This window comes from Ranitomeya imitator, chromosome 3, assembly GCF_032444005.1.
Source record: "Ranitomeya imitator isolate aRanImi1 chromosome 3, aRanImi1.pri, whole genome shotgun sequence".
NCBI lineage: Eukaryota > Metazoa > Chordata > Amphibia > Anura > Dendrobatidae > Ranitomeya > Ranitomeya imitator.
The window spans coordinates 704,576,615-704,603,482 of record NC_091284.1 but is presented as its reverse complement, the minus strand read 5'-3'; the positions used below and the strand labels follow the sequence as shown (position 1 = coordinate 704,603,482).

The following is a 26,868-nucleotide window of genomic DNA, read 5'->3' as shown; positions in this document are numbered from 1 at the left end:
GTTCAGCACAAATAGGTTATCGATATGGCACGAATATGGCAAATTCGGATTTGGTGATTGTTTCCGAACACAGTCACTCAACTCTAGTTGCAAATTCTGATATAAAAACACAAGTGTAAAAGAGAACTTGAAGGTAAGAAGGGAGGATGCTTCAAAATAACAGAAAGGGCCTGATCAGAGATGACTGACGTGTGCACACAGTGCAAAGAGACCTCCGTAAGTGAAGAGACATTAGTTCAGCCCAAAATCTGATGTAAAGCAAAGTACTGGAAGATCAGCTGTGCGCAGCGTGCCGAACACTACCGTCCAAGTTACAAGTGCTCCCACCACCTCCATACCCCGACACCAAGGCACAGGGGAGCTGGCATTTTCCTTGTGCGTGTTTCCCCAGCACCATCGGGACATTATGTAATCTGATAAAAATCTTAAAATGAGTTTCCCAATATGAGCTACTAAGCAATGAACTGCCTGCGAGGTCACAAATACTTTGCTCATGCGTGAACATTATTCCTTAACCCTTCAATCTGACTTCCGACCTCACCACTCCACCGAAACTGCCCTGACCAAAATTACTAATGACTTACTCACAGCCAAAACTAAGACAGTTCTCCATCCTCCTCCTTCTCGATCTGTCCTCTGCCTTCAACACAGTCGATCACTGCCTACTGCTACAGATTCTTTCTTCCCTCGGCATCAGAGACCTTGCCCTATCCTGGATTGCCTCGTACCTTTCCGACCGCACATTTAGCGTTTCCCACTCCCACACTACCTCCTCATCCCGCCCTCTCTCTGTTGGAGTCCCTCAAGGCTCTGTCCTAGGGCCCCTACTTCTTTCCATCTATACCCTTGGCTTAGGACAACTCAAAGTCTCATGGCTTCCAGTACCACCTGTATGCGGACGACACTCAGATCTACCTCTCTGGCCCAGATGTCACCTCCCTGCTGTCCAGAATCCCGGAGTGTCTGTCAGCCATATCCTCCTTCTTCACCTCTCGCTTCCTAAAACTCAATGTAGAAAAAAACGAACTCATCATCTTTCCCCCATCTCACGTATCACCCCACCTGATCTATCTATTATGGTAAACGGCAACACGCTCTCTCCCACACCTGAAATCCGCTGCCTCGGGGTAACTCTCGACTCTGCCCTGTCCTTCAAATCGCACGTCCAAACTCTCGCCTCCAACTCAAAAATATTGCCAGAATCCATCCCTTCCTCAGCCCACAATCTACTAAAGCTCTTGTGCATGCCCTCATCATCTCCCAACTCAATTACTGCAACATCCTCCTCTGTGGCCTCCCCACTAACTCCCTTGCACCACTTCAGACTGTCCTCAACTCTGCTGCCCGGCTAGTCCACCCCTCTCCTCACTACTCCCCTGCTGCTCCCCTCTGCAAATCCCTCCACTGTCTCCCAATTCCCCAAAGAATCCAGTGCAAACTACTAACACTGATCTCAAAAGAAAGAGAGAGAAACACAAAAGTAAAGCAGCACAGCCTGCAATAGAGACCCAATCTGTACTCAGTCCTGAACACTGGAAACCCGACGGTATCGGGAGGTGCTCGCGTGTGAAGCAAGAAAAAACCATGTAGCAGTCATAGAACAAAACGCGGCACTTCACGGCACGGGGGAGTGAAACAAAGGAAGAAGTGAGCTCACCTCTTCCTTTGTTTCACTCCCCGTGCCGTGAAGATGTTTTACCGCATGTTTCAATAAAGACAAGCCCTTATCACAGGATCGGTGAGTGTTGCCGCGTTTTGTTCTATGACTGCTACTAACACTGATCTACAAAGCCATCCACAACCTGTCCCCTCCCTATATCTCTGAACTAATCTCCCACTATCTTCCTTTAATGTAATCTACGATCCTCCCAAGACCTCCTACTCTCCTCCACACTTATTCGTTCCTCACACAACCGCCTCCAAGATTTCTCCCGAATATCCCCCATCCTCTGGAATTCCACGCCTCAACACATCCGATTATCCAACACCCTCGGATCCTTCAGACGGAACCTGAAAACCCATCTCTTCAGGAAAGCCTACAGCCTGCAATAACCATTCTGCCACCCCACCAACCACCCGAGCTGCCGCCCCACCATCACCCGAGCTGCCGCCCCACCAACCACCCGAGCTGCCTCCCTACCAACCACCCGAGCTGCCACCCCACCAACCACCCTAGCTGCCTCCCTACCAACCACCCGAGCTGCCGTCTCACCATCCACCAGAGCTGCCGCACCCCCGACCTTCTGTGTCTTCCCCATTACCCTGTAGAATGTAAGTCCGCAAGGTCAGGGTCCTCTCCCCTCTATACCAGTCTGTCATCATAAATTTGTTTACTGTAAACGATATCTATAACTCTGTACGTAACCCCGTCTCATGTACAGCACCATGGAATTAATGGCACTATATAAATAAATAATAATAAACCTTACCTGCGCGACCACTTGGCGAATCTGATCCTGCAGAGTCTGCTCAGGCACAGAGTTCAGAGATTCTAACAGACTGTCTAACACATCTTCATAAACATCTTTCCGCTTGTTATGATAAATCTCCAAGAATTCCTCCTGCTGCTTTGGAGTCCAAAAGTATCGGATCAGCAATTGTCTAGGGAAAAAATACCTAGGGAGAACACGCACAAAAAAAGATAAAAATATGCCATCCAAATGTTAAATTTTTCCCTTAATCCAAATTTACTAATACATGATAAGAACACAACAACAAGAAAAAAAATATGTACATAAGTGTCATTGTACAACATTTCAGTATCTAGAGAAAAAAACATTCATGAAGAAATTCAGCCAAAAAAAAACAAACAAAAGAAAAAGGTATCTTTCATTTCTTTGTTCCATTCACGTTGGGCTGAGAAGAGAAATAAATCTACCAGAGGACGGTCTCTCCTGCAGCAAGAAGCCCCCAGGGGCAAAGCAACCATATTTTCCCTTGTGATAATAATCAAGAACTGCAAGTCATTATTGAGCTTTTGCCCCTGACACGAGCCCACCATACAGCGCTCTTCTATACACTGCATTTAAACATCTGCACGTTATACTTACATTAACACAAACACCAGATAGTTGGCAAATGGTGGAATAGAAATGATCATCACCGGCGTGGCTTTAATAATATCTCTTCTGAACTATGGGAGACAGACAAAGGCTATTCGGAGAGAACATACAAAAGCGGTTTGCAAAAAGCTGGGATAAAACAACATTTTTCTCTTCTGTTGTATATAACAAATGACTAGATATGCCGTTCCATCAGGCGTCATTCACACAGGGGCGGCATCACTTATATGACCACCATCTCTTGCAGTGACATATCGTAGGTGGCATTTTCATAGCTCATGTAAGTGCTCATACACCTATCTATGGCTGACAGCGAATTGTGTGTGTGACATACAGCTACTAACCCCGCTTCCACCCACATATAGGAGCCAGGTCATCAATACTTATGGGCAGCAGGGTGGCTCAGTAGTTAACACTGCAGTGCTGGGCTCCCGGGATCAAATCCCACCAAGGACAACATCTGCAAGGAGTCTGTATGTTCTCCTCGTGTTTGCGTGGGTTTCCTCCGGATACTCCGGTTTCTTCCCACATTCCAAAGACATACTGATAGGGAATCTAGATTGTGAGCCCCAAAGGGGACAGCGATGATAATGTCTGTAAAGAAGACTGGTGTAGCACTCGCTCGCCATACTCCAATCTTGCTGGAGTACAAGGCGCTGAATTCATTAAGATGTATAAGCCCCTTAATGAATTTGCTGCCTCTTCTAAGTGGCATGAGCCGAGCCAGAAATGCTACTCACATCAGCGACTGGAGTAGCATTTCTGGCCTACAAAACCTTGGTATTTTTTTTTATTAATTTGATGGCCGGTTCAGACTCCTATCTAGCATGAAAACTGCAAAAGAAGCTACATTTTTACATAACAAATTTTGCAGCGTTTCAAGACTTCCTGTGAAAGCTTTGATGAATCGGATGTATCGTGTTCTTAATGGGGACTTTGGAGAAAGCAGCTGCCAGACACTACTTCTGTCCAGTGGAAACAAAGAATGAGCATGCTGAATACAACATGACCAATCTATGGACATCTCCTACTGTAAAGAAACACTTACACATAAGGGCAAGCCTGCCAATCCTACCCGTGTTGGCTGGACTGGCCGATTGTCTATATACAGGAGGGCCTCCCGACTCGTCCCCGACATTATTTATGGTGGAAGGATTGGGAGGCCAGTAGTTGGGCCATCTTTGCACATCAAGTTTCAACTTGGACATATACAGGAAGAAAAGTGCAGTCATTGCCATATACCTGGAGGGACACACCATCAGTAACCTGGATAGCGGAACATTTTTTATATTAGTAACAGTCATTGTAATGGTTTGTTCATAAATCAATAGTACATATGAAAATAAGAAACTTTGTAATATATTATTCTTTCTCCTCCTGGACTGACAATTCATTCTGAATTGACAGGTATTCAATGAAGACAGATTTTCCCATTACTGAGATAGATGACAGTTGGTGCTCATAATATTCTACGGAGAACTGTACTGGTCAGTTCAGGAACAGTTGCTCAGAACGTCTGTCTGCCATTAGCTCCTCCATACAGCTTTAGGAGCACCATCTGCTATCTCCTATCTCAAATATTCTGTCTTCACTGAACACAGATTTTACCCGTGAATTGAGAATGAAAGATCAGTCCAGAAGGAGAAAGAAGCAGATTTCTCTTATAAGATGTGTTACACATTTTCTTATTTCTATGTTAAGTATTGATTTATTAACGATGACTCTTAAATGCACGGAATCATTTTTGCAATTGGGTTTCATTAAACCGTTTGCACAATCTGCCTTTTATAGCCTATGTGCTGGCTGCAGAATGAGTTACGATACGATACGATACACTTTATTGATCCCGTGGGAAATTATGGTATCACGGCAGCACGACTTAAATCATAAAAATCATAAAGGAATTACATAGTTGACATGACAGTTTGTTGACAGAAGAACATTATACATTAGAATAGGACATACACAACGAGTGAACTGAAATGTAGAGAAATAAGTAGACATTCACCTTGGTGGTTTAACCCTAATGTTATTGTTGTACATCCCCATGGCAGTTGGCACAAACGATTTCCTATATTTTTCCTTCTTACACCTCAGAAGTATTAGCCGGTTGCTGAAGGTGCTCTTCTGTCTCATGAATAGCTCATATAGTGGATGTGCATTATTGTTCATAATTGCCATACACTTTTTCAGAGTTCTTTTCTCCACTACCTCCTCAAGAGAGTCCAGATTACAGCCGATAGCAGAACTTGCCTTCTTAATAATCTTATTCAGCTTATTAGCATCAGAGGCGCGCACACTACTACCCCAGCACGTGATTGCAAAAAAGATGGCACTTGCCACTACAGATTGGTAGAACATTTCTAACATTTTGCTACACACATTAAAAGACCTCAGTTTCCTTAGGAAATACAATCTGCTCATCCCCTTCTTGTAGACAAACTCTGAGTGGCATCTCCAGTCCAGTTTGCTATCCAAATGGACCCCCAAATATTTGTAACTCTCCACCTGCTCTACCTCCTGACCAGCAATAGTGATCGGTAAGCATTCCATCTTTATCCTGCTATAGTTGGCCACCAACTCCTTGGTTTTCTTAACATTTAGTTGTAGATAGTTACCATTGCACCAATCCACGAAATTCGACACCACCCTTCCATATTCCTCATCCCCCTGATCTCCCCTAATGCATCCAACAACCACAGAGTCATCCGAAAATTTTTGAAGGAGGCAAAGTTCAGATTTATACTGAAAGTCTGAAGTATACAGTGTGAATAGAAAGGGCGCAAGCACCGTTCCCTGGGGGGCACCTACATTGCTCAATAATCTGCTTGACACCACTGCTCCCATCTGTACAAACTGTGGCCGATCTGATAGGTAGTCAGTTATCCAATTTCTCATCCCCTCCTCCACCTTCATATCAGTCATCTTTTTGTGTAGTAAAAGTGGCTGCAGGGAGTTAAATGCACTCGAGAAATCGAAGAACATCGCTCGCACCGTGGTTCCATCAATCTCCAGAAATGAATGTACCCTATGTAACAGAGAAAGGATAGCATCATCCACCCCCAATCTATGTCGGTAGGCAAACTGAAGGAGATCGATAAAAGCATTGACCCTCGGTCTTAAGTGAGCAAGCACTAATCTTTCCAAGGCCTTCATAGCGTGAGATGTTAAGGCTACAGGACGATAGTCATTTAGGGTTGCAGGAGAAGAAGTCTTGGGTACCGGCACCAGACAGGAAGTTTTCCATAACACTGATACCCTCTGTGTTTGTATACTTCCATTAAATAGGCGCGTAAAGACAGTACACAGCTGGTCTGCACAAACTTTAAGGACACGTGAGCTGAGTCCATCTGGTCCTGCAGCTTTACCAATGTTAAGTGACTTAAACTGCCTCCTCACATCATTTTCGGATACTCTAAATTTAGTCTGCTCATCCTTCAATATCGATGTTGCAGAATTTGCACCCAGTTCCCATCCACTATTAGTTGGCATTACACATGTACTGCTAAATCTATTGAAATACTCATTCATCTCATTAGCCTTGTCCATTGTTCCTCGATCATTTTCAGGCCTCACTTTAAGCCCAGTCAGTAATTTCATTCCTGACCAAACCTCTCTGGTATTATTGTGGGACAGTTTCTTTTCAAGTTTAATTCTGAAGGCTTCCTGGGCCTCCTTTATATTATGCTTCAATTCATGCTGTATCATTTTAATTTCCTCTTTGTCACCCAGTTTAAATGCCTTTTTTTCCTGTTGAGCAAATGCTTCAATTCCTTTGTTATCCATGGCTTGTTGTTTGCAAAACACCAAAATCTTTTTAGTCGGCACCAACATATCAGTGCAGAAGTTAATGTAGTCAGTCACTCTACCAACCACTTCATTAACATTTGTATACTCGTCCATTGTCCCAAGCAACACATCCCAGTCTGTAAGATGAAAGCAATCCTGTAAAGCCTGTTCATTTGTTGTACTCCACATTCTAACTGATTTAATCCTAGCAGGCTGTTTTCTAACAACAGGTTGGTAGACTGGTAACAATAGTATAAGATTGTGATCAGACTTCCCCAAGGGCGGCAGGGTAGAGGATGAATAAGCATTCTTGACATTCGCATAGAGTAAGTCCAACGTAATTTTGTCACGTGTTGTACATTTAACAAATTGATAGAATTTAGGTAAGGCAGTAGACATTTTAGCCCGGTTAAAATCCCCAGAGATTACAGTAAGCGAGTTGGGGTGTTTCATCTGGAGCCGGGCAATGACTCCTGACAGCACTTCACCTGCAGCCTCATGGTTTGCAGTTGGTGGTATGTACAACACTATTGCAGTAACAAGCGAGAATTCTCTAGGAATATAGTAAGGTCTGAGGCCAACAGCTAGCAATTCAATGTTCGGACAACAATGGCGCTCCCTTACAGTGCGCTCCTTTGCCGCTCTTCATAGTGTCTCTATCCGCCCGGACCATGTGAAATCCTGGTACTGAAACACTTGAGTCCGGGATCTCGCCACGTAACCATGTTTCAGTAAAACATATCAAACTGCATTCTTTGTGTTCCCTCTGGGTCCGTATTAACGGAGATTGTGTCAGTAAGCCCGCTATGACGGCCTGGCAATCACTTATCTGTCTTCTGAGCTCCTCTCACCTGATTTATGATCACATCAATGTAGAACCTGCAGGAAAACTAACTGACTGTAGAAGCCAAAACAGGCAACATTTTTAATGAAACCAATAGCAAAAATGATTTATAGCCCAAAGTACATGTTTTTAAGTGAAAAAAGGGTTCTTAAAGGTGAACAACCCCTGTATGTCTCTCAGTCTTAAACCAGATGGATAACACTAAAAGATATCAGCATCTGTAGTTTTACATGAGGGGCATTTTATCCAGATGAGGCAGGTTGGTAGCCAAATGTTCAGTTCTTGAATCTATGCAAGTCCTGATTCATTTGTAGCAAGAACCATTCTGCCAAATACTGGCAATAAATGCTAATATTCAATATATGAACGCACCTGTCGTAATTTTTCCATCTCCCTGTAAGGCAGCTGGTGATACTGTAGACCCTGACTTGTCATCTTCCCTCTTATCTGCCTGACTTCTTTTCCGTCCATCAACAACATTCGCAGTCCTGCAACATGCAGATAGCAGAAGATTTAGTCTTTTCCAGCAGGAATCACCGGCCAAGAGGAGCCAAAGCTGATATTTACTGGTACATAACCCAAAGAAAAACATAAATAAATGCCCTGCAGTAAATAAGTAAATAGCGATAGTGTATGAAAATAGTATAACGTGCTTAGTTAACATCATTTTGATTTAAAAATAAAAAAATAAATAAAAAGTACAAGCCATCCCACCGCGTCACGGTGACCCTATCCGGGACAGTCCTAACCTCTAGCATTAACACCTTATGTTTTTATCTTGCGTTTTGTCTGTTTAGTGGCCAGTGTGAACTTGCGCCTTCACGCTGCATGATACCAACTTATATTCCAGTTCATCTCTCTGGGTTTTCTGTTTCGGTTGGTTTGTACCTAGTGCATATAAAGGTGAGGACTGCCTTTTCTTTGAGCCGGACATTGCATTCATGTAGTTCCCCATGCCTGGGTGTCCATTATCCAGGTCTCAGTTCTTATCCACATGCACGTCACTAGACAAATGGTAAGGTTTTAATATTTGAGGTTAGGACCGTCCTGAATAGGGTAACCATGACGTGATGGGATGGCTTATATGTTTTTATTTTGTTTTGTTTTTTATTACAATTATGTTAACTAAGCTCCTTATATAATTTTCATACACTATCGCTATTTATTCACTGCAGGGTATTTGCTTATTATGGTTTTATCTTGGGTTTTGTCTGGTTAGTGGCCAGTGTGAACATGCGCTTACATGCCACATGCACACCAAATCATTCCAACCGTACACCGATGACACACTGATGGTAATAATCAACACACGGATGGTACACCGATGACACACTGATGGTAATAATGGACACACGGATGGTACACCGATGACACACTGATGGTAATAATGAACACACGGACCATACACCGATGACACACTGATGGTAATAATGGACACACGGACGGTACACTGATGACACACTGATGGTAATAATGAACACACGGACCATACACCGATGACACACTGATGGTAATAATGGACACACGGACGGTACACTGATGACACACTGATGGTAATAATGGACACACGGATGGTACACTGATGACACACTGATGGTAATAATGGACACACGGACCATACACCGATGACACACTGATGGTAATAATGGACACACGGACGGTACACTGATGACACACTGATGGTAATAATGGACACACGGACGGTACACTGATGACACACTGATGGTAATAATGGACACACGGATGGTACACTGATGACACAATGATGGTAATAATGGACACACGGACCGTACACCGATGACACACCGCTGGTAATAATGGACACACGGACCGTACACTGAGGACACCGGTACCATTTATTTTTGCTTATGTCAAAAATACAGACATCTGAATGAGGCCTGCACAGAATTAGGCACAATGTATAAGGCCACAATTCAGACATCAGTCTCTTTTACGCAGTGCGATACAAGTCACCTGATTTATACTGCACAATATTCAATGCTTTGTAAAGCAGCAGAAACATCAAAACCACATGACGCCAATATAAAGTGCTTTTATTGGGAGATCAGCATGAGGCAATAATCCAGTGTCATAAATGGCCAATGCTTGAGCCCACCCTTGTCAGTCCACGTGGAGTGGGAACATTCAGACACTAATATGTAATGTTCTAAATGGCTCTTATCTAAGAGATCTTTGATTGGACACTGATTATTAATCTCATATCTATAAAGTCCAACCATCTTATGTGAAGGGGGGGGGGGCTGACCTCCCCGACAGACGATGTGGCCAGAATTAAGGATGAGACATATCACATAACACCAATTCTTATGCTATTAGGAGAGTTACCCTGATGCCAGTGTGTCTGCCAACAGCTTACTCCCAGCTGCCCAACAAAAATGCATAATAGTGGGGTCAGCATGAATAGCTGTTGGCCATCCAATTCATCCACTGTCCACACCACACTTACCTTTCATAAAAGTGGAGTACAAAATATAAAAGTTAGGAAACTTTCTTTCCAAAAAGCGCTCATATCTTGTATTGAGATGTTTGGCTTTGGAAGTGATCAGAGAGAGCACGCCTTGTGGCTTCTGGTTAGTGGATAGGTGGCACGGCTGGTACCTGGGAAGACAGAAGAAGGTGGCCGTGACTTCTGCACATCATCTAGTCTTCAGCCGGCTACGTGAGGCTAAACCTGCACGGACGACCTATACAAGCGTATATTAGTATTATTAGCAATGGCAGCCGACAAAATGACAAATTGAGTAGAACATTATGAAATGAGGGCAAGAGAAGCTGTTATCGTGGGCAATGGTAGCAAATGTTACTTGCCACAAAAGGAGCCCAGTCAGACGGCCGTAGTCGGAGCACAGTGCTCGGACTGGCTGGCGGCTCTCCGGGCCGAGTGTGATAGCTTCATGTATTTTTATGCAGCTGTCACACTTGGGTCAGAAGAGCCGCCGGCCAGTCCGATTTCTACAGAATAAGTTATATAAAATGTCTGAGGGCCGCGTCCTAATAATGATCAGATCATTGTATGTGAAGTTCGGTTGTCAGGTACCCATCCCGCATCCCCATACACGTGCATGCTGGTGTCGGCTGAGGGTACATGTGTGGTCACCAGGGAGAGGGCAGGAAGCAGCTGCCCGGGGTGCATCTCTCATTAAAGGGAACCTGTCACCCCCCCAGGCGTTTGTAACTCATAGAGCCACCTTGTGCTGCACTGATGCTGCATTCTGACAAGGTGGCTCTGTTAGTTCGGGTCCCTGGCACTGCTGAAAGAATCGTTTTTTAAATTTGTCCCTCATACTTTGAAATCGCCATGGGGGCAGGTCTCTCCCCCCTAATCCAGACGCCTCACAGCCGTCACTCATGTCCTCTGCACGCCGCCTCCTCTCCTTTCATTAGCATCCCTGGCGCTGTTATTTATTTTATTTTTTTTCGGTCATGTGCAGTTGCGCTGCCCTTTGTACTTACAGCGCAGGCGCCGGGGACGCTAATGAAGGAGAGGAGGCGGCGCGCAGAGGACATGAGTGACGGCTGGGAGGCGTCTGGATTAGGGGAAGAGACCTGCCCCTGTGGCGATTTCGAAGTATGAGGGACAAATTTAAAAAACGATTATTTCAGCAGTGCCAGGGACCCGAACTAACAGAGCCACCTTGTCAGAATGCAGCATTAGTGCAGCACAAGGCGGCTCTGTCAGTTACAAACGCCTGAGGGGGGGACAGGTTCCCTTTAATCCAAAACATCAGGATTCTCTCCATTCTCTATGGATTTCCCCCAAGCTGCAGGGCGGACCCGGCCATAGGGGTCAGATCCCGGCTCACTGGCAGCCGGCTCCGGACATGTCAGTGATGGCAGCTCCTGTGCCTGGCAGGTGGCAGCGCCCGTCCTCTCACACTCACAGCGTTACTAGGCATTTCCTCAGGCGCCGGCCCCCTCCATCCAGCAGCAGCCGGCACGTCCCTGTCCTGCACAGCGCCATGTTCTAGGAGGAGAAGCCGCATCTGTCATCAGCTACTTACAAGGTCGAGAGCGCAGGGGTCACGTGTGCGGAGGTCACATCACGTGATGAGTGCTCTGGGCAGCCATGTTTGTTGAGGGCACAAACCCTGACGTCACGAGCACGTGATGTCTGGTGTGCAGGAGCTGTCAGACCTCAGCCTGTGCTTATGGAGGACAGACACGTGTATTTTTCGGTTTGAGTAGATACTTTTTGACACCTTCCGGCCGCTGTACTCTGCACTGCTGCCTATGACTTTTCACTCTGCAACTGAAATAAACACGAGTAACCCCAGGACACATTCTGTGCACTGAATATTTGGGTCCCATTGTACTAGATAAATGAGGTGCTGGGACGCACCAGGTGTGGGATGGGGAAGGCCCCATAAAGTGATTCTGCCCTTCACCTGGAAGCAGCAGGTTGTGGCTCTGCCGCCATCGTCCCCCATTGGCTTCCATCAGCTCATTCACGCTCTGGGCCATGTCCTGCCGCCACCAATGCCCCCTGACGGTGATTCCTCCATTTCCCATCCAGATGGCCATGAAGCGCGGTCCGTGCCCCAGCTGTGGTGTGCGGAGTGGGCCAAACCCGTCACCTTCACATAAGCCAACCAGGCTGTGGAGTATGGGCCGCAGGACCCGGTGCCGGTCCGTGTATCACAGTCCATAAACGGACTCTCTCTGGCCGGCTGAGGTCATCGGCCTTCTGCCTTCACAGAGCCATGTTCCATTGTCATTTCTGTCCCTCCGCCCCCTGCTCATTTGGTGGGTGCTTTTTGGGTTGGGGGTTTGTAAAAAAGAACGACAAACTTTAAGGGGAACCTGTCACCTGCATGCTGGCCGCAATATTGGGTTGAAGTTCATGCTGTGTCCTCCGTAGTACACGCCTGCGTAAGGTAATCTTGCCTTGCGCAGGCGTGTACTACGGAGGACAGAGAATGAACTTCAATCCAATATTGCGGCCAGCATGCAGCCAGCGGGTAAGGAAAGGGTGAATCAAACACCCGAAAACCCCACCCATATGACCGCAAACCTGTCCCGCCAAATTCAGGTGACAGGTTCCCTTTAATGTGCTTTTTTTGGGGGGGGGAGGGGGAGGTTATTTTTTATTCAGACCTTTATTATATAGTTTTCTATGTCTGATATACAAGTTTATAGAAGAAAAAGTTTAAAGAAGAAGCCGCTCCTAGATTATTCTGCGCTCTTAAAAAAAATGCTCCTGGCTCAAGAAAAGGGCTGATGTAGGGGAAATCACACTTCCCATATACTTTCATGTTTCTCTGTTTCCCACTTGGCGTTTTGTCTCGAAATCTCCCACTGATAAACCAACCAAGGAGAGGATAGCAGGAGGGCAGCGGTGCCCAACATGAGGCATCATGGGGGCTCGGCTAACCAAGGGGTCTCATGTTACACTCAGTCAGGATCTGGTCCGAGCCACAGCACTTGTATTTGGGCAGAACCGCCATGTCTAATCTTTATCCAGGGGAAGCCACGTGTACCATGTGATTGCTGCTCTCTGGGACCTGCACGTGCCAGACATGATGGCCACATATAACCCGCTGCGTGCGATAGTGTGGCACCCCTAGGGGTATTTGCCACAAAAATAGTTACTGACACTAGACACAAATACTAAAATAGCAAAACTGCACTACCACCTCCGGCCAGAAGGGGGAGCTCCAGAGACTCCCCTTAATCCATTCTGGTCTGAGAGAAGAAATGGCAGTTGGGCTAAGGAGCTGATAGTGAGAGGTCATACAGCTGAATTTCTAACAGCCCTGTGACTGTTTCCAGGCCCAAATCACCGGCCTTAGGAGAAGAGGGACAGAGAAAAGGGACATTGTGAGAACCGGGTAGCATTAATCACTACCCAGAACAGGCGCAAAGACGGATACCAGATCCGTGGCTGTATTCATTATATATAATACAGCAACCGGAAAAACGTGAGGTGATATCAGCTTCACTAGGGCCGGACGCAGCAACAGACACAGAGTTCAGCGGTACTCCCGGAGGGGGTAAGCCGATAAAAGGACTCGGGTTGCCCGTCGAACCAGGACCCGGAGGGGACAGATTGGGCCGGCAGCCAGTTCACATACAGCAGCAGGGCCACACAGAAATTGCGCACAATAAGAGGCGAAGACCCCGGCAGAGTCAAAGTAACTCAGAGTTCCCATACAGACTCCGGTGACAGGACTGGTTGTAAATCCTTTTATGTTAAAGTAAACTGGTTAAACGTTTCAGTGCCTCAGTCTTTCATTTGGACAATAGCCATCTATCCAGGATCGGGATCATCGCCGCTGGGAGAACCTGCTGCTGATCAAGTAAGTGCCTGTCCCCTCACGATACCCCTTACACTGTGCATTGCCTGAGGCCACAGCACCGGGTCAAGCCACCCGTGACATCCCCCTCAAGAGACAGACCCCATTGGTCCGGTGCTGGGTATCCCGGTCTCTTGGGCGTCACAATAGCATAATGAGTTCTCACGGGCAATAGCACGCGGGCCATAGCGCTCCATAGAAACTGCGGATAGAAAACCATCCCAGGATTGGTAATATAGCAAAAGAAAAACAAAACTAATTCATACAGGGTACGTGCAGACAACATTACTTTCGGCCCTAGTGCGATCTGACAAAACATCGAATTGCACTCAGACTAATGTTCATCTATGGGGTCGTGCACATGTCTGATTTTTTTGCTCAGACCGCGTCTGTCTGTGGTAAAAGTTGCAGCATGTATGACTTGTATCAGTAAATCGGATCGCACTTGGCCACGTAAGTCAATGGGTCCATGAAAAAAGATTGGACCTGGTGTCATCTGATTTTCACGTACTGACAAAATGGAAAAGATGGAGACATTTTTTTTCCCATTTCCTCCACATCCGGAAAAATCAGTCACACCATGATCAGACCTTGACCATAGCGTTATCAGGGTGTGATTGGCATTATCGGCCCGATTCAGATGACAGAATGTCAGTTACATGGCCGCGGTCTTAGGGCAGGGGCACATGACTGTTGATTCTCTCATTGAGAGATTCGGGTCAACTATGTTACTGACATTTCAATCAATCCATGATCAGAGTTTGATCCCAGCGTCAGAAATTTTGCTCTCCATCTTCTCACAGTGTATTCTGATTCTCTCCATCTTCTCACAGTGTATTCTGGTTCTCTCCATCTTCTCACAGTGTATTCTGGTTCTCTCCATCTTCTCACAGTGTATTCTGATTCTCTCCATCTTCTCACGGTGTATTCAGATTCTCTCCATCTTCTCACGGTGTATTCTGATTCTCTCCATCTTCTCACAGTGTATTCTGATTCTCTCCATCTTCTCACAGTGTATTCTGATTCTTTCCATCTTCTCACAGTGTATTCTGATTCTCTCCATCTTCTCACAGTGTATTCTGATTCTCTCCATCTTCTCACAGTGTATTCTGGTTCTCTCCATCTTCTCACAGTGTATTCTGATTCTCTCCATCTTCTCACAGTGTATTCTGATTCTCTCCATCTTCTCACAGTGTATTCGGATTCTCTCCATCTTCTCACAGTGTATTCTGATTCTCTCCATCTTCTCACAGTGTATTCTGATCCTCTCCATCTTCTCACAGTGTATTCGGATTCTCTCCATCTTCTCACAGTGTATTCGGATTCTCTCCATCTTCTCACAGTGTATTCTGATTCTCTCCGTCTTCTCACAGTGTATTCGGATTCTCTCCGTCTTCTCACAGTGTATTCGGATTCTCTCCATCTTCTCACAGTGTATTCGGATTCTCTCCATCTTCTCACAGTGTATTCGGATTCTCTCCATCTTCTCACAGTGTATTCTGATTCTCTCCATCTTCTCACGGCGTATTCTGATTCTCTCCATCTTCTCACGGTGTATTCTGATTCTCTCCATCTTCTCACGGTGTATTCTGATTCTCTCCATCTTCTCACAGTGTATTCTGATCCTCTCCGTCTTCTCACAGTGTATTCTGATTCTCTCCATCTTCTCACAGTGTATTCTGATCCTCTCCATCTTCTCACAGTGTATTCGGATTCTCTCCATCTTCTCACAGTGTATTCTGATTCTCTCCATCTTCTCACAGCGTATTCAGATTCTCTCATTTGAGAGAAACGGAATATACAGAGGAGAAGATGGAGAGCAAAATTCCATTGTGTCAGTGTGCGGAAATCGGACTGGTGGCATCCGCGTTCAGAGCTACATCACTGCATGCTGTGATTATTTTCACTAACAGATTGGGTCAGTGAAAAAAAATTGGTCATCAGCACTGCTCCATTGAATAACATCGGTCCGATAAAAAAATCAGATAGTACTCTTCCAATATAGATGGTGCCAAACAGTATGTATTTCATGCCACAAGGTGGCTACACTTCCATATCACAAAAGGAAAACAAGAATCATATAACATTGTAATGAAACGTGTGTCAGATGCTGTAAAGCCCGTGCTATGTTCACAATGTATTTCTCAGGGATTTAAAGTAAGAAATGCGTTTTACTATTTGCCAATTAATGAGCTAATGATAAGCCTATTGCACCAACTTTTTGACGCCATGAGTCGGCGTTGAGGTAATGATGAATTCCCACTTGTACTTGCATGATTTTTTTTATTTGCTATTAGATGATATTGTTCTCATGAAGGGATGTACTCAGTCTGCATCGATATCTAGATAGCTGGTCCATGTCAAAGTAACATCTCCATGAACGCCAACGCTGTGACTGCAGAACATGGCCCGGAGCACCACACTGCCTTCGCTGTCTTGCCTTTTTCCAGTAGCACAACATTATGCCATCTCTTCCCCCAGGCAAGCAACACACATGCACTCAGCCATCCACAGGATATAATGGAAATGTGACATCAGACCAGGCCACCTTCTTCCATTGTTCCATTTTGATGCTCTTTGTATTCGTTTTTGGGGGTGAATAGGGATCTGCATGGGCATTCTGACCCATCCGGCCAAGCCCCTTATGTCTTCTAACAGCTTTATATTACTATTAGAATCTGACCATGGAGGTGAGACCTATCCCTAGAATCAGGCGAAGGTGAGCATTTATGGTCTCCATTCATTGTCAATAGGACTCACGGAAATGGCCAAGTACAGGACTTTGCTTTCTCAGGCAGTCCCTTAGACAACAAATGGAGTGGAGGTCAAGTGTGCGCCTTTGCTTCATTCAAGACAGGGCTGCAGAGCCTGGTTCCTTGGATCGCTGGGGGTCCAGCAGTTGGAATTTCAGGGATCTGAAGGTTATTCCCTTACCGTTCTCCACATGTGCAGAACTCAGAGATGGAATCTGCATCTCTCAGACATTCATGACACAGCCTGTGGACGTTCCATTAATGTCTTGGCTGGAAATAGCCTTAAAACACAATTTGTTCTATATTTGTAATGAAATATTCCATCTCTAATGGAAATGTTAATAGGAATCACTGTATTAATGGGGTATTCCAGTCTACAAGGAAAATGACCTGCCAACTGGATAGGTGATAATTGATGGGTTGGTGTGAGTCCTGCTGGAATAGGAGACTAATGTGGCACATTCTCCATTGGTTGCAGGATAGCGGCCAAGAAGGGATGAATTGCGTTGCCAGTTGTAGATGTTCCCTGATGCGTCAATCCAGATTTATGGAGATGGCAATGATGGACGAGCCCTGCACTGTCATTAACACTTCAATAGACAATACATAGAGTGGTCCATGCACAATTGGCTGCTTTGAAATACAATAGCCCTGACTTTATTAAGACTATTACATTTTGTACACCGTCTTAATGAAGGACATGCAGGAATAGATGCGCTGAATTATAGACACATTCCACTTAAAGAATTCAGTGCTTCTCATCAGTGGTGTGCACCTCTCCAGAAATGTTACTCCAGTCAGGGACTGGAGTAACATTTCTGGCATAAGAAACAACAGCAGTATTGATGGATTTGATGGGTGGTGTAGCGACGCTCATCCTACCACGTCCTCAGCTCCGCCAATTTTGGAAGAGCTACTTGAAACTGGGGAAAACCTACAAAAATCACACATTCTTTGTGCGGCAAAACATTTTGTGGCTTTTCTAACGGTTTTGCTTCTGAAGGGTCTTTCAAAATGTTTTCTTTTTCCCAACAGGATAAGGGCACCTTATAGATGTAGAATGATGAAAACCATTTAAAAGGGAATGTGTCATCGGAAAATGGCCTGTTTTTAAAATCTGGTTTTTATTTTACATGTATTTTTTATACACACAATGGAATAAACATAAGATCTCTTTATTAGGATTACAAAAGTATCAATAATGCATCTTGCAGAAACAGTCTCACTTAAACCTGCCTGGTGGGTGACTTCAGGAAAGTACAGATAATTCATCTATACATTGTACACCAAATCGTAACATACCTTTGTGATGGCTATAGAAAATCAGTAAAGCAACAAGAAGTCCATGAAAGTATTTTAAGTCCCTTTATACATATATGCCAAAGATCAAAAGAAGATAAGCAAAATAATTTACAAACAAAAAACTGTTCAGGGATAGAGAAAATATCAGAAAAAGAGTAAAAATTCCCAGTGGTATGATAAGATAAACTCACCAATGCACACCTGAAGTGCGATTTGCCAACAACTTTGTCACCCCAGATGAAGCCGTTGGCGAAACGTACATTGGTGGATGTATCCTCTCATACCATTGGGTAGTCTTACCCTTTTTTGTGATATTTTGCTATTTTTCTTGAGGATTTTTACCTATTGCAATTCAAAGATCAATATATGAAATCCAGCCTCTCTTACCACCAGCGATCAGCTGCTGCCACTAGCAAAAGCTGTGTTTCTCAGTACTTTACCCTATACCACTGCATAGGGCAAGTCAAATAAAAATCTGTCTAATATAAGAGACAAGGGAAAAGCAATGGGTCTATTGATGGGTATACATAAGGGTTAAATATAATCTATATTGTAAATAGTGTAACCCAACAGACCGGACTCTATTAGGTTAAAGGGAACCTGTCACCCCGTTTTTTCAATATGAGATAAAAATACGGTTAAATAGGGCATGAGCTGTGCGTTACAATAGTGTATTTTTTGTCCCCTGATTCCCCACCTATACTGCGCATGCACGGTGATATGCTGTATGCTATGCCCACAGTTGGGCAAAGCATAATGCGCAAGAGCAGAATACACTGCGCAACTGCCAAAAAAAGAGCGCGATCTGTGCGATTCACAGATCGAATTTATGTCAGACACGCCGAGGAGTGGGGGGAGAAACAGGGATTTAACCACGCCCATTTGACCAGCGTGATTGACAGGCGAAAACGGCGACTTTAGTAAGGTATTTCGGCAGCATAGGTGGGGAATCAGGGGACAAAAAATACACTATAGTAAAGCACAGCTCAGGCCCTATTTAATGGTATTTTTATCTCACATTGAAAAAACAGGGTGACAGGTTCCCTTCAAGGGGACAGTCTGTGAAAATACCAGAGGGAAAAAAAGGAATGAAGAACCGACCAAAACAGTCCCAGTACAACAGATGGTGATTGCAATAAATACTTTATTGAGTAAGAGCAGTAAGTCAGTGTATGTTAAACAACTTAGGAGAGGTCCATATGTTCTAGGTATAGAGATATTAGAAAAAATATATATGTGAGATGAAGGAGTAAGCCAAAACGCTCGTTGGGGTGGATGACACTCAGATGAAGGAACTCCTCTGCTTGTGCAAGTCTACTGTTCTTATTATTCTATTACCTTATGGCTTACACTATTAGGTGACTCACTATAATAGGTCTATTATTAGTCCCTCCTCTACTCCCCTGCACTCACTGCCCGACGCCCGCTCCGTAATCCCCTCCACTCACCGCTCACACAGGGTTAATGGCAGCGGTAACGGCCCACGGTGTAACGCGCTCCGTTACCGCTGCTATTAACCCTGTGTGTCCCCAACTATTTACTATTGATGCTGCCTATGCAGCATCAATAGTAAAAATAGGTCATGTTAAAAATAATATTAAAAAAAAAAAACCTGCTATACTCACCCTCCGCCGCCTTTCCCGCTCCTCGCCACGCTCTCGGGACCGCTCCATTGCAAGCGGCAGCTTCCAGTCCCGTCCCAGGGCTGGTGTGCGACAAGGACCTGCCGTGACATCACGGTCATGTGACCGCGACGTCATCATAGGTCCTGCTCACACCAGCCCTGGGACCGAAAGCTGCAGCTTGCAATGGAGCGGTCCCGGGAATGTGGAGAGGAGCGGGAAAGGCGGCGGATGGTAAGTATAGCAGGACTTCAACGGGCCTTCGGAAGGTGAGTATATGTTTTTTTGGGTTTTTTTAAGTCTCTATACTACGTGGCTCTGTGCTGGGCAATATACTACGTGGCTCTGCTATATACTACGTGACTGGGCAATATACTATGTTGCTGGGCAACATACTACGTGGCTGGGCAACATACTACGTGGCTGGGCAATATACTACGTGGCTGGGCAATATACTACGTGGCTGGGCAATATACTACGTGGCTGGGCAACATAATACGTGGCTGGGCAATATACTACGTGGCTGGGCAATATACTACGTGGCTGGGCAATATACTACATGACTAGGCAATATACTACGTGGCTGGGCAACATACTACGTGGCTGGGCAACATACTACGTGGCTGGGCAACATACTACGTCACTGGGCAATATACTACATAGCTGTGCAATATACTACGTGGCTGGGCAATATACTACGTGGCTGGGCAACATACTACGTCACTGGGCAATATACTACGTAGCTGTGCAATATACTACGTGGCTGGGCAATATACTACGTGACTAGGCAATATACTATGTGGCTGGGCAATATACTACGTGGACATGCATATTCTAGATTACCCGATGGGTTAGAATTGGGCCACCATCTAGTATATATATATATATATATATATATATATATATATATATTTATATATCTACTATATAATTGTCTAAGGGTCACTTCCGTCTGTCCTTCTGTCTGTCACGGATATTCATTGGTCGCGGCCTCTGTCAAGGAAATCCAAATCGCTGATTGGTTGCGGCAAAACAGCCACGACCAATCAGCGACGGGCACAGTCCGGAAGAAAATGGCCGCTCCTTACGCCCCGCAGTCAGCGCCTGCATACTCCCCTCCGATCACCGCTCACACAGGGTTAATGCCGGCGGTAACAGACCGCGTTATGCCGCGGGTAACTCCCTCCGTTACCGCCGCTATTAACCCTGTGTGACCAAGTTTTTACTATTGATGCTGCCTATGCAGCGTCAATAGTAAAAGGATCTAATGTTAAAAATAATTTTAAAAAATTAAAATCATTATATACTCACCTTTCGCCGCCTTTCCCGCTCCTCGCCACACTCCGGTAACCGCTCCATGCAAGCGGCAAGTTCCGGTGCCAACGATGGTATGTGAGAAGGACCTGCCATGACGTCACGGTCATGTGACCGCGACCTCACAGGCCCTGCGCGCCTGCGCGATAAGGACCTGCCATGACGTCACGGTCATGTGACCGCGACGTCATCACACCCTGGGACCGGCAGCTGCCGAAAGAACTACAAGGGGCCCTCGGATCGGAAGGTGGGTATGTTTATTTTTTATTTTTTAACCTGTGACATACGTGGCTGGGCAATATACTACGTAGCTGGGCAATATACTACGTGGCTCTGTGCTGTATACTACGTCACTAGGCAATATACTACGTAACTGGGCAATATACTACGTGGCTGGGCAATATGCTCTGTGCTGTATACTACGTGGCTGGGCAATATACTACGTGGCTGGGCAATATACTATGTGACTCGGCAATATACTACGTGGGCTGTGCAATATACTACGTGGCTCTGTGCGGTATACTACGTCACTGGGCAATATATTACGTAACTGGGCAATATACTACGTGGCTCTGTGCTGTATACTACGTCGCTGGGCAATATACTATGTGGCTCTGTGCTGTATACTACGTCACTGGGCAATTGTAATAATTATATGGGTACTACGGAATCTGATAGCATGGGATAAAACCAGTCTGAGAGCAAAGTTGCAACAAAAGATGTATTTACTCAAAACAGAAATGTAAACAACTAACAGATATTTCTGCAATTGTAACGAGGTCCTCAGCTCTATATAGAAAATCACAGCAAACTGAGAAGCGGGGCGCGACCACTAATGTGAACCAGTCCAGCAAGGAAATAATGTGGAAGCAAATAAGACACTTGAACGAGGAAGTCCAATAAAGTTATAGTGCAAATGCACACAGTACTTAAATGATGAAGTCCAGCAAACTTGCTCACACGTGTGCACAGTACTTGTTAGTAGGAGTCCAATTGTTTACAGATGGTGCGTCCTGTGAATGACGTCCTGGAAAAGAGAGGACGAGGGGAGAAAGAGGGAGAGCGCTATCTAAGCGTAGTAGATGAGTAGATCTTTCTTGGAGAGAAAAGCACAGCTTGAATCTTGCTCTCCTGGTGTGGTTGTGCAAAGAGGCACAACACTGGGAAAAGTTTTGTACACAAAGGAAATCCTTCCACTGGTGCGCAGCCCGTCGCAGCAGTTCCAGAGGAGAGAGGTAGCTGAATGGGGTGAAGCAGACCACCGAGTAGTAAGCTGCAGAAGCAGGGAGTTAGCCAGCAAACAGGCAGATGCTCAGGAGCCAGCAGCACAAAATACTCAGGCACAGGTGAACAGAAGACCCGGACTTAAATAGTCAGGACAGACAGGAAGTTCCATGACAGGGCGAGATCCAAGACTCCATCTTGGATCAGGGCGAACAGACACCAGGAAAGTCCGGAATCCTTACATTACTCCCACCTCAAAAGCGGCCTCAGGACGATCCAGGACCAGGCTTGTCAGGATATTTCTGATGGAACAGAGTAATTTTTTGAGGAGCACAGATATTGCCCACCGGCTCCCAAGAGTTCTCTTCAGATGGATATCCTTGCCATTTGATGAGGTACTGCAGTTGATTCCTGCGGATCCTGAAGTCCAGAATCTTCTCTACCACAAACTGTTCTTGTCCGTCCACTAACACAGGCTGAGGAGGAGGTGTAATCCGACCCTGAAATGTATTTGGAGACACCAGTTTTAACAGGGAGACATGAAACACAGGGTGTACCTTCAAGGTTCTTGGCACTTTCAGACAACAGGCAACAGAACTCACAATCCCAGAGATCTTGAACGGGCCGATTAACTTTTGTCCGAGTTTCTGTGATAGAATGTTCAATCTCAGATTTTTAGTAGATAACCATACAGAGTCCCCTACCTTGAACATAGGTGCAGGCTTCCGAAACCTGTCGGCAGATTTCTTATATCTCTCTTGTGCAGTAGACAGAGATTCCTTCAGGGTTTCTAGATTCTGTCTCATTGCCGCCAACCTCTCATGAACTGCGTTGATCGGGGATCTGGGCAGAATACTGGGATGATAACCTAGGTTGGCAAAGAAAGGTGTTACCTTTGTAGAAGAACTCTGAGAGTTGTTATAACAGAATTCTGTGAGCGGGAGCAACTCCAACCAGTCATCCTGAGAATGGTTGATATAACATCGAAGATACTGTTCCAGAGTCTGATTCGTCCGTTCTGTTTGCCCATTAGTCTGAGGATGGTATGCAGAGGACAGACAAACATTAACACCAAGCGAATCACAGAATCCTTTCCAGAACTTGGACGTAAACTGCACTCCCCGATCTGAGATGACTTCGTCCGGAACTCCATGCAGCCGAAACACGTTCTGGATGACCAGATCCACCGTCTCCTTGGCTGAAGGAAGACCATTGCAGGGAATGAAGTGGGCAGCGTTGGTAACCACCAGAATAGAATTTTTTCCCCCAGAGGTGGGCAATTCAACTATAAAGTCCATTGAAATAGACCCTCAAGGGCGAGAGGGGACAGGTAGTGGTTGAAGCAGTCCAGTAGGTGACACAAGGAGTCTTGAAACGTGCACATACCTCACAAGAGAGAACATAACTTTTCACGTCCTTCAGAAAGGTAGGCCACCAAAAAAAAGGCTCAGAAATTCCTGTGTCTTCTGTACCCCCGATGACCCACCAACTTGGAATCATTGACAAACTTGAGGACCTGCAGCTTTACGGCCTCTGGAACGTATAAACGTTGATCCCGGACCCACATACCGTTTCTGAGAACCAAGTTCACATCAGCAGTCGGATTGGCGAGAAATGGGTCTGCGTCGCAGGCTTCCTTAATGGTCTTCCATAAGTCCTTATTCTGAATGACTCCGATAAAGTTGGCATCAGACAGGACGGTCTTAGACGGGGTCCCAGGTACAGAATCCGTGGCATGGATTCGGGACAAAGCATCCGCTTTCCCATTACGTGAACCTGGGCGGTACAAAATGACAAAATTAAATGGATTCAAAAATAGACTCCAACGAGCCTGCCGTGGAGAAATACATCTTGCAGATCTAAGGAACTCCAGGTTGCGATGATCTGTGAGCACAATAACCTGTTGTGATGCCCCCTGCAGATGATGTCTCCATTCCTTAAATGCAGCGATAATGGCAAGAAGCTCCTTATCTCCCACATCGTAGTTCCTTTCTGCAGCGGAGAGTCTGCGAGAAAAGAAAGCACACGGATGTAACAAGCTTTTCTCTCCCGTTCTCTGTGAGAGGATGGCCCCCAGAGCACAATCCGAAGCATCCACTTCTACAATGAAAGGAAGTGCTGGGTTTGGGTGAATTAGTACAGGTGCAGATGTAAACCGGGATTTAAGACAATCAAAAGCTTCCTGAGCCTGTGCGGACCACAAGAAAGTATTTTCCTTCTTAGTTAGCTGTGTAATGGGTCGCACAATTTCAGAGAAATTACGAATAAACCGTCTATAAAAGTTTGCGAATCTGATGAAACGCTGTACCTCCTTGACATTTTTAGGTGCAGGCCAATCAAGAATAGCCTGGATCTTACTTGCCTCCATGTTAAGCCCGTGTGGCGAGATGACATACCCCAGGAACTGAATCTCTGTGCGATGGAATTCACATTTCTCAGGCTTAATATAGAGGTGATTCTCCTTTAGATGCCTCAGGACAGTCTTCACATGCTCCTGATGTTCCTGCAAAGAGTCAGAAAAAATTAAGATTTCATCCAGGTAGATCACGACAAAATGGTCCAATAGATCTCTGAAAATATCTTTAGCCAGATGTTGGAAGGTTGCCAGAGCATTGCAGAGACCAAAAGGCATCACCAGATATTCGAAATGCCCATAACGACATCTAAATGCAGTCTTCCATTCATCTCCAGAGCGGATCCTAATTAAATTATATGCTCCCGGAAAATCTAACTTGGAGAAGATCTTGGCCTGTCGCACTCTTTCCAGCAGTTCAGGAATCAACGGTAAAGGGTAGCGATTCCGAATGGTCACCTTATTATGCTCCCGGTAGTCGATACATGGTCTAAGAGTTCCATCCTTCTTCTTAACGAAAAAGATGGGTGCTCCTGCCGGTGATGAGGAGGGGCGAATAAAACCCTTAGCCAAATTCTCATCGATGTATTCCTTTAAAGCCTTTAGCTCCGGAGCTGCAAGTGGGTAGACATTCTTAAAAGGAATAGCGGCCCCCGGAAGCAGCTCAATGGGACAATCATACGGTCTGTGAGGAGGAAGCTGGTCTGCCATCTTCTCACAAATGTCCGAAAATTCACTATACACAGATGGTAAAGTAGATACCTCAGTGGCACATTTCGTATCTCGAAGACTCACTAGGCCTGTAACCGGTGTCTCCTTTGATGGAAAAGTGATTTCCTTGGTCTCCCAGTTGATAATAGGATTTTGAGACTGCAGCCATGGAATCCCTAAATTTAACGGGAAATGTGGTGAAGAGATCAACATAAATGACAGCATTTCCTGATGATCAGGGTCTATGAAGATTTCCAGAAGTACAGTCTCTTGATCTACTGGTCCAGAGACTAGAGGGGAGCCATCCACCGTTTCCATAGTTACCGGAGTGGCTCTCTGCTGGATCCCTATGCCATGTTCCCGGGCAAATGTTAAGTCCATAAAATTTCCTCCTGCCCCTGAATCCACCATAGCTGCACAGGGAATCCATTGACCTGATGACTGGATCTTAACCCCTTCCCGACGCAGGACGCCACGTAGGCGTCATGAAAGTCGGTGCCAATCCGACCCATGACGCCTATGTGGCGTCATGGAAAGATCGCGTCCCTGCAGATCGGGTGAAAGGGTTAACTCCCATTTCACCCGATCTGCAGGGACAGGGGGAGTGGTAGTTTAGCCCAGGGGGGGTGGCTTCACCCCCTCGTGGCTACGATCGCTCTGATTGGCAGTTTCACTTTCAACAGCCAATCAGAGCGATTTGTAATATTTCACCTATTATAACGGGTGAAATATTACAATCCAGCCACCATGGCCGATGCTGCAATATCATCGGCCATGGCTGGAAATACTAATGTGCCCCCACCCCACCGATCGCCCCCCCAGCCCCCCGATCTGTCCGGTACACTGCTCCGGCTCCCCTCCGTCCTGTGCTCCGCTCCCCCCCGTGCTCTTGGTCGCTCCCCCCGTGCTTCAATCACCCCCCCGTGCTCCAATCACCCCCCCTGCACTCCGATCCACCCCCCTCCGTGCTCCGTTCCACCCCCCATGCTCCGTTCCACCCCCCCGTGCTCCGTTCTACCCCCCCGTGCTCCGTTCCACCCCTCCCGCGCTCCGATTCACCCTCCCATGCTCCGATCCCCCCCCCCCCCCATCATACTTACCGATCCTGCCGGGGTCAAACGTCTTCTCCCTGGGCGCCGCCATCTTCCAAAATGGCGGGCGCATGCGCAGTGCGCCCGCCGAATCTGCCGGCCGGCAGATTCGTTCCAAAGTGCATTTTGATCACTGAGATATAATCTATCTCAGTGATCAAAATAAAAAAAATAATAAATGACCCCCCCCCCCTTTGTCACCCCCATAGGTAGGGACAATAAAAAAATAAAGAATTTTTTTTTCCACTAATGTTAGAATAGGGTTAGGGGTAGGGTTAGGGTTAGGGGTAGGGTTAGGGGTAGGGTTAGGGTTAGGGTTAGGGCTAGGGTTAGGGCTAGGGTTAGGGTTAGGGTTAGGGGTAGGGTTAGGGCTAGGGTTAGGGTTTCGGTATGTGCACACGTATTCTGGTCCTCTGCGGATTTTTCCGCTGCGGATTTGATAAATCCGCAGTGCTAAACCGCTGCGGATTTATGGCGGATTTACCGCGT

At 45.9% G+C, this 26,868-nt stretch overlaps 1 protein-coding gene across 1 annotated transcript in view; it reads right to left on the bottom strand.

Annotated features, from left to right (window-relative positions):
* LETMD1 (LETM1 domain containing 1) overlaps positions 1 to 11,724 on the bottom strand; it is a 42,855-nt gene extending 31,131 nt beyond the window's left edge. Inside the window, exons 1-5 of the mRNA XM_069758615.1 lie at positions 11,598 to 11,724; positions 10,163 to 10,314; positions 8,068 to 8,183; positions 3,051 to 3,133; positions 2,430 to 2,616 (exon numbers count right to left, since the gene is read on the bottom strand). Coding sequence (XP_069614716.1) covers positions 2,430 to 2,616; positions 3,051 to 3,133; positions 8,068 to 8,183; positions 10,163 to 10,314; positions 11,598 to 11,677 — 618 coding nt within the window. The 5' untranslated portion in view covers positions 11,678 to 11,724. The remainder of the gene's footprint in view (positions 1 to 2,429; positions 2,617 to 3,050; positions 3,134 to 8,067; positions 8,184 to 10,162; positions 10,315 to 11,597) is intronic.
* Positions 11,725 to 26,868: the final 15,144 nt, after the last annotated feature.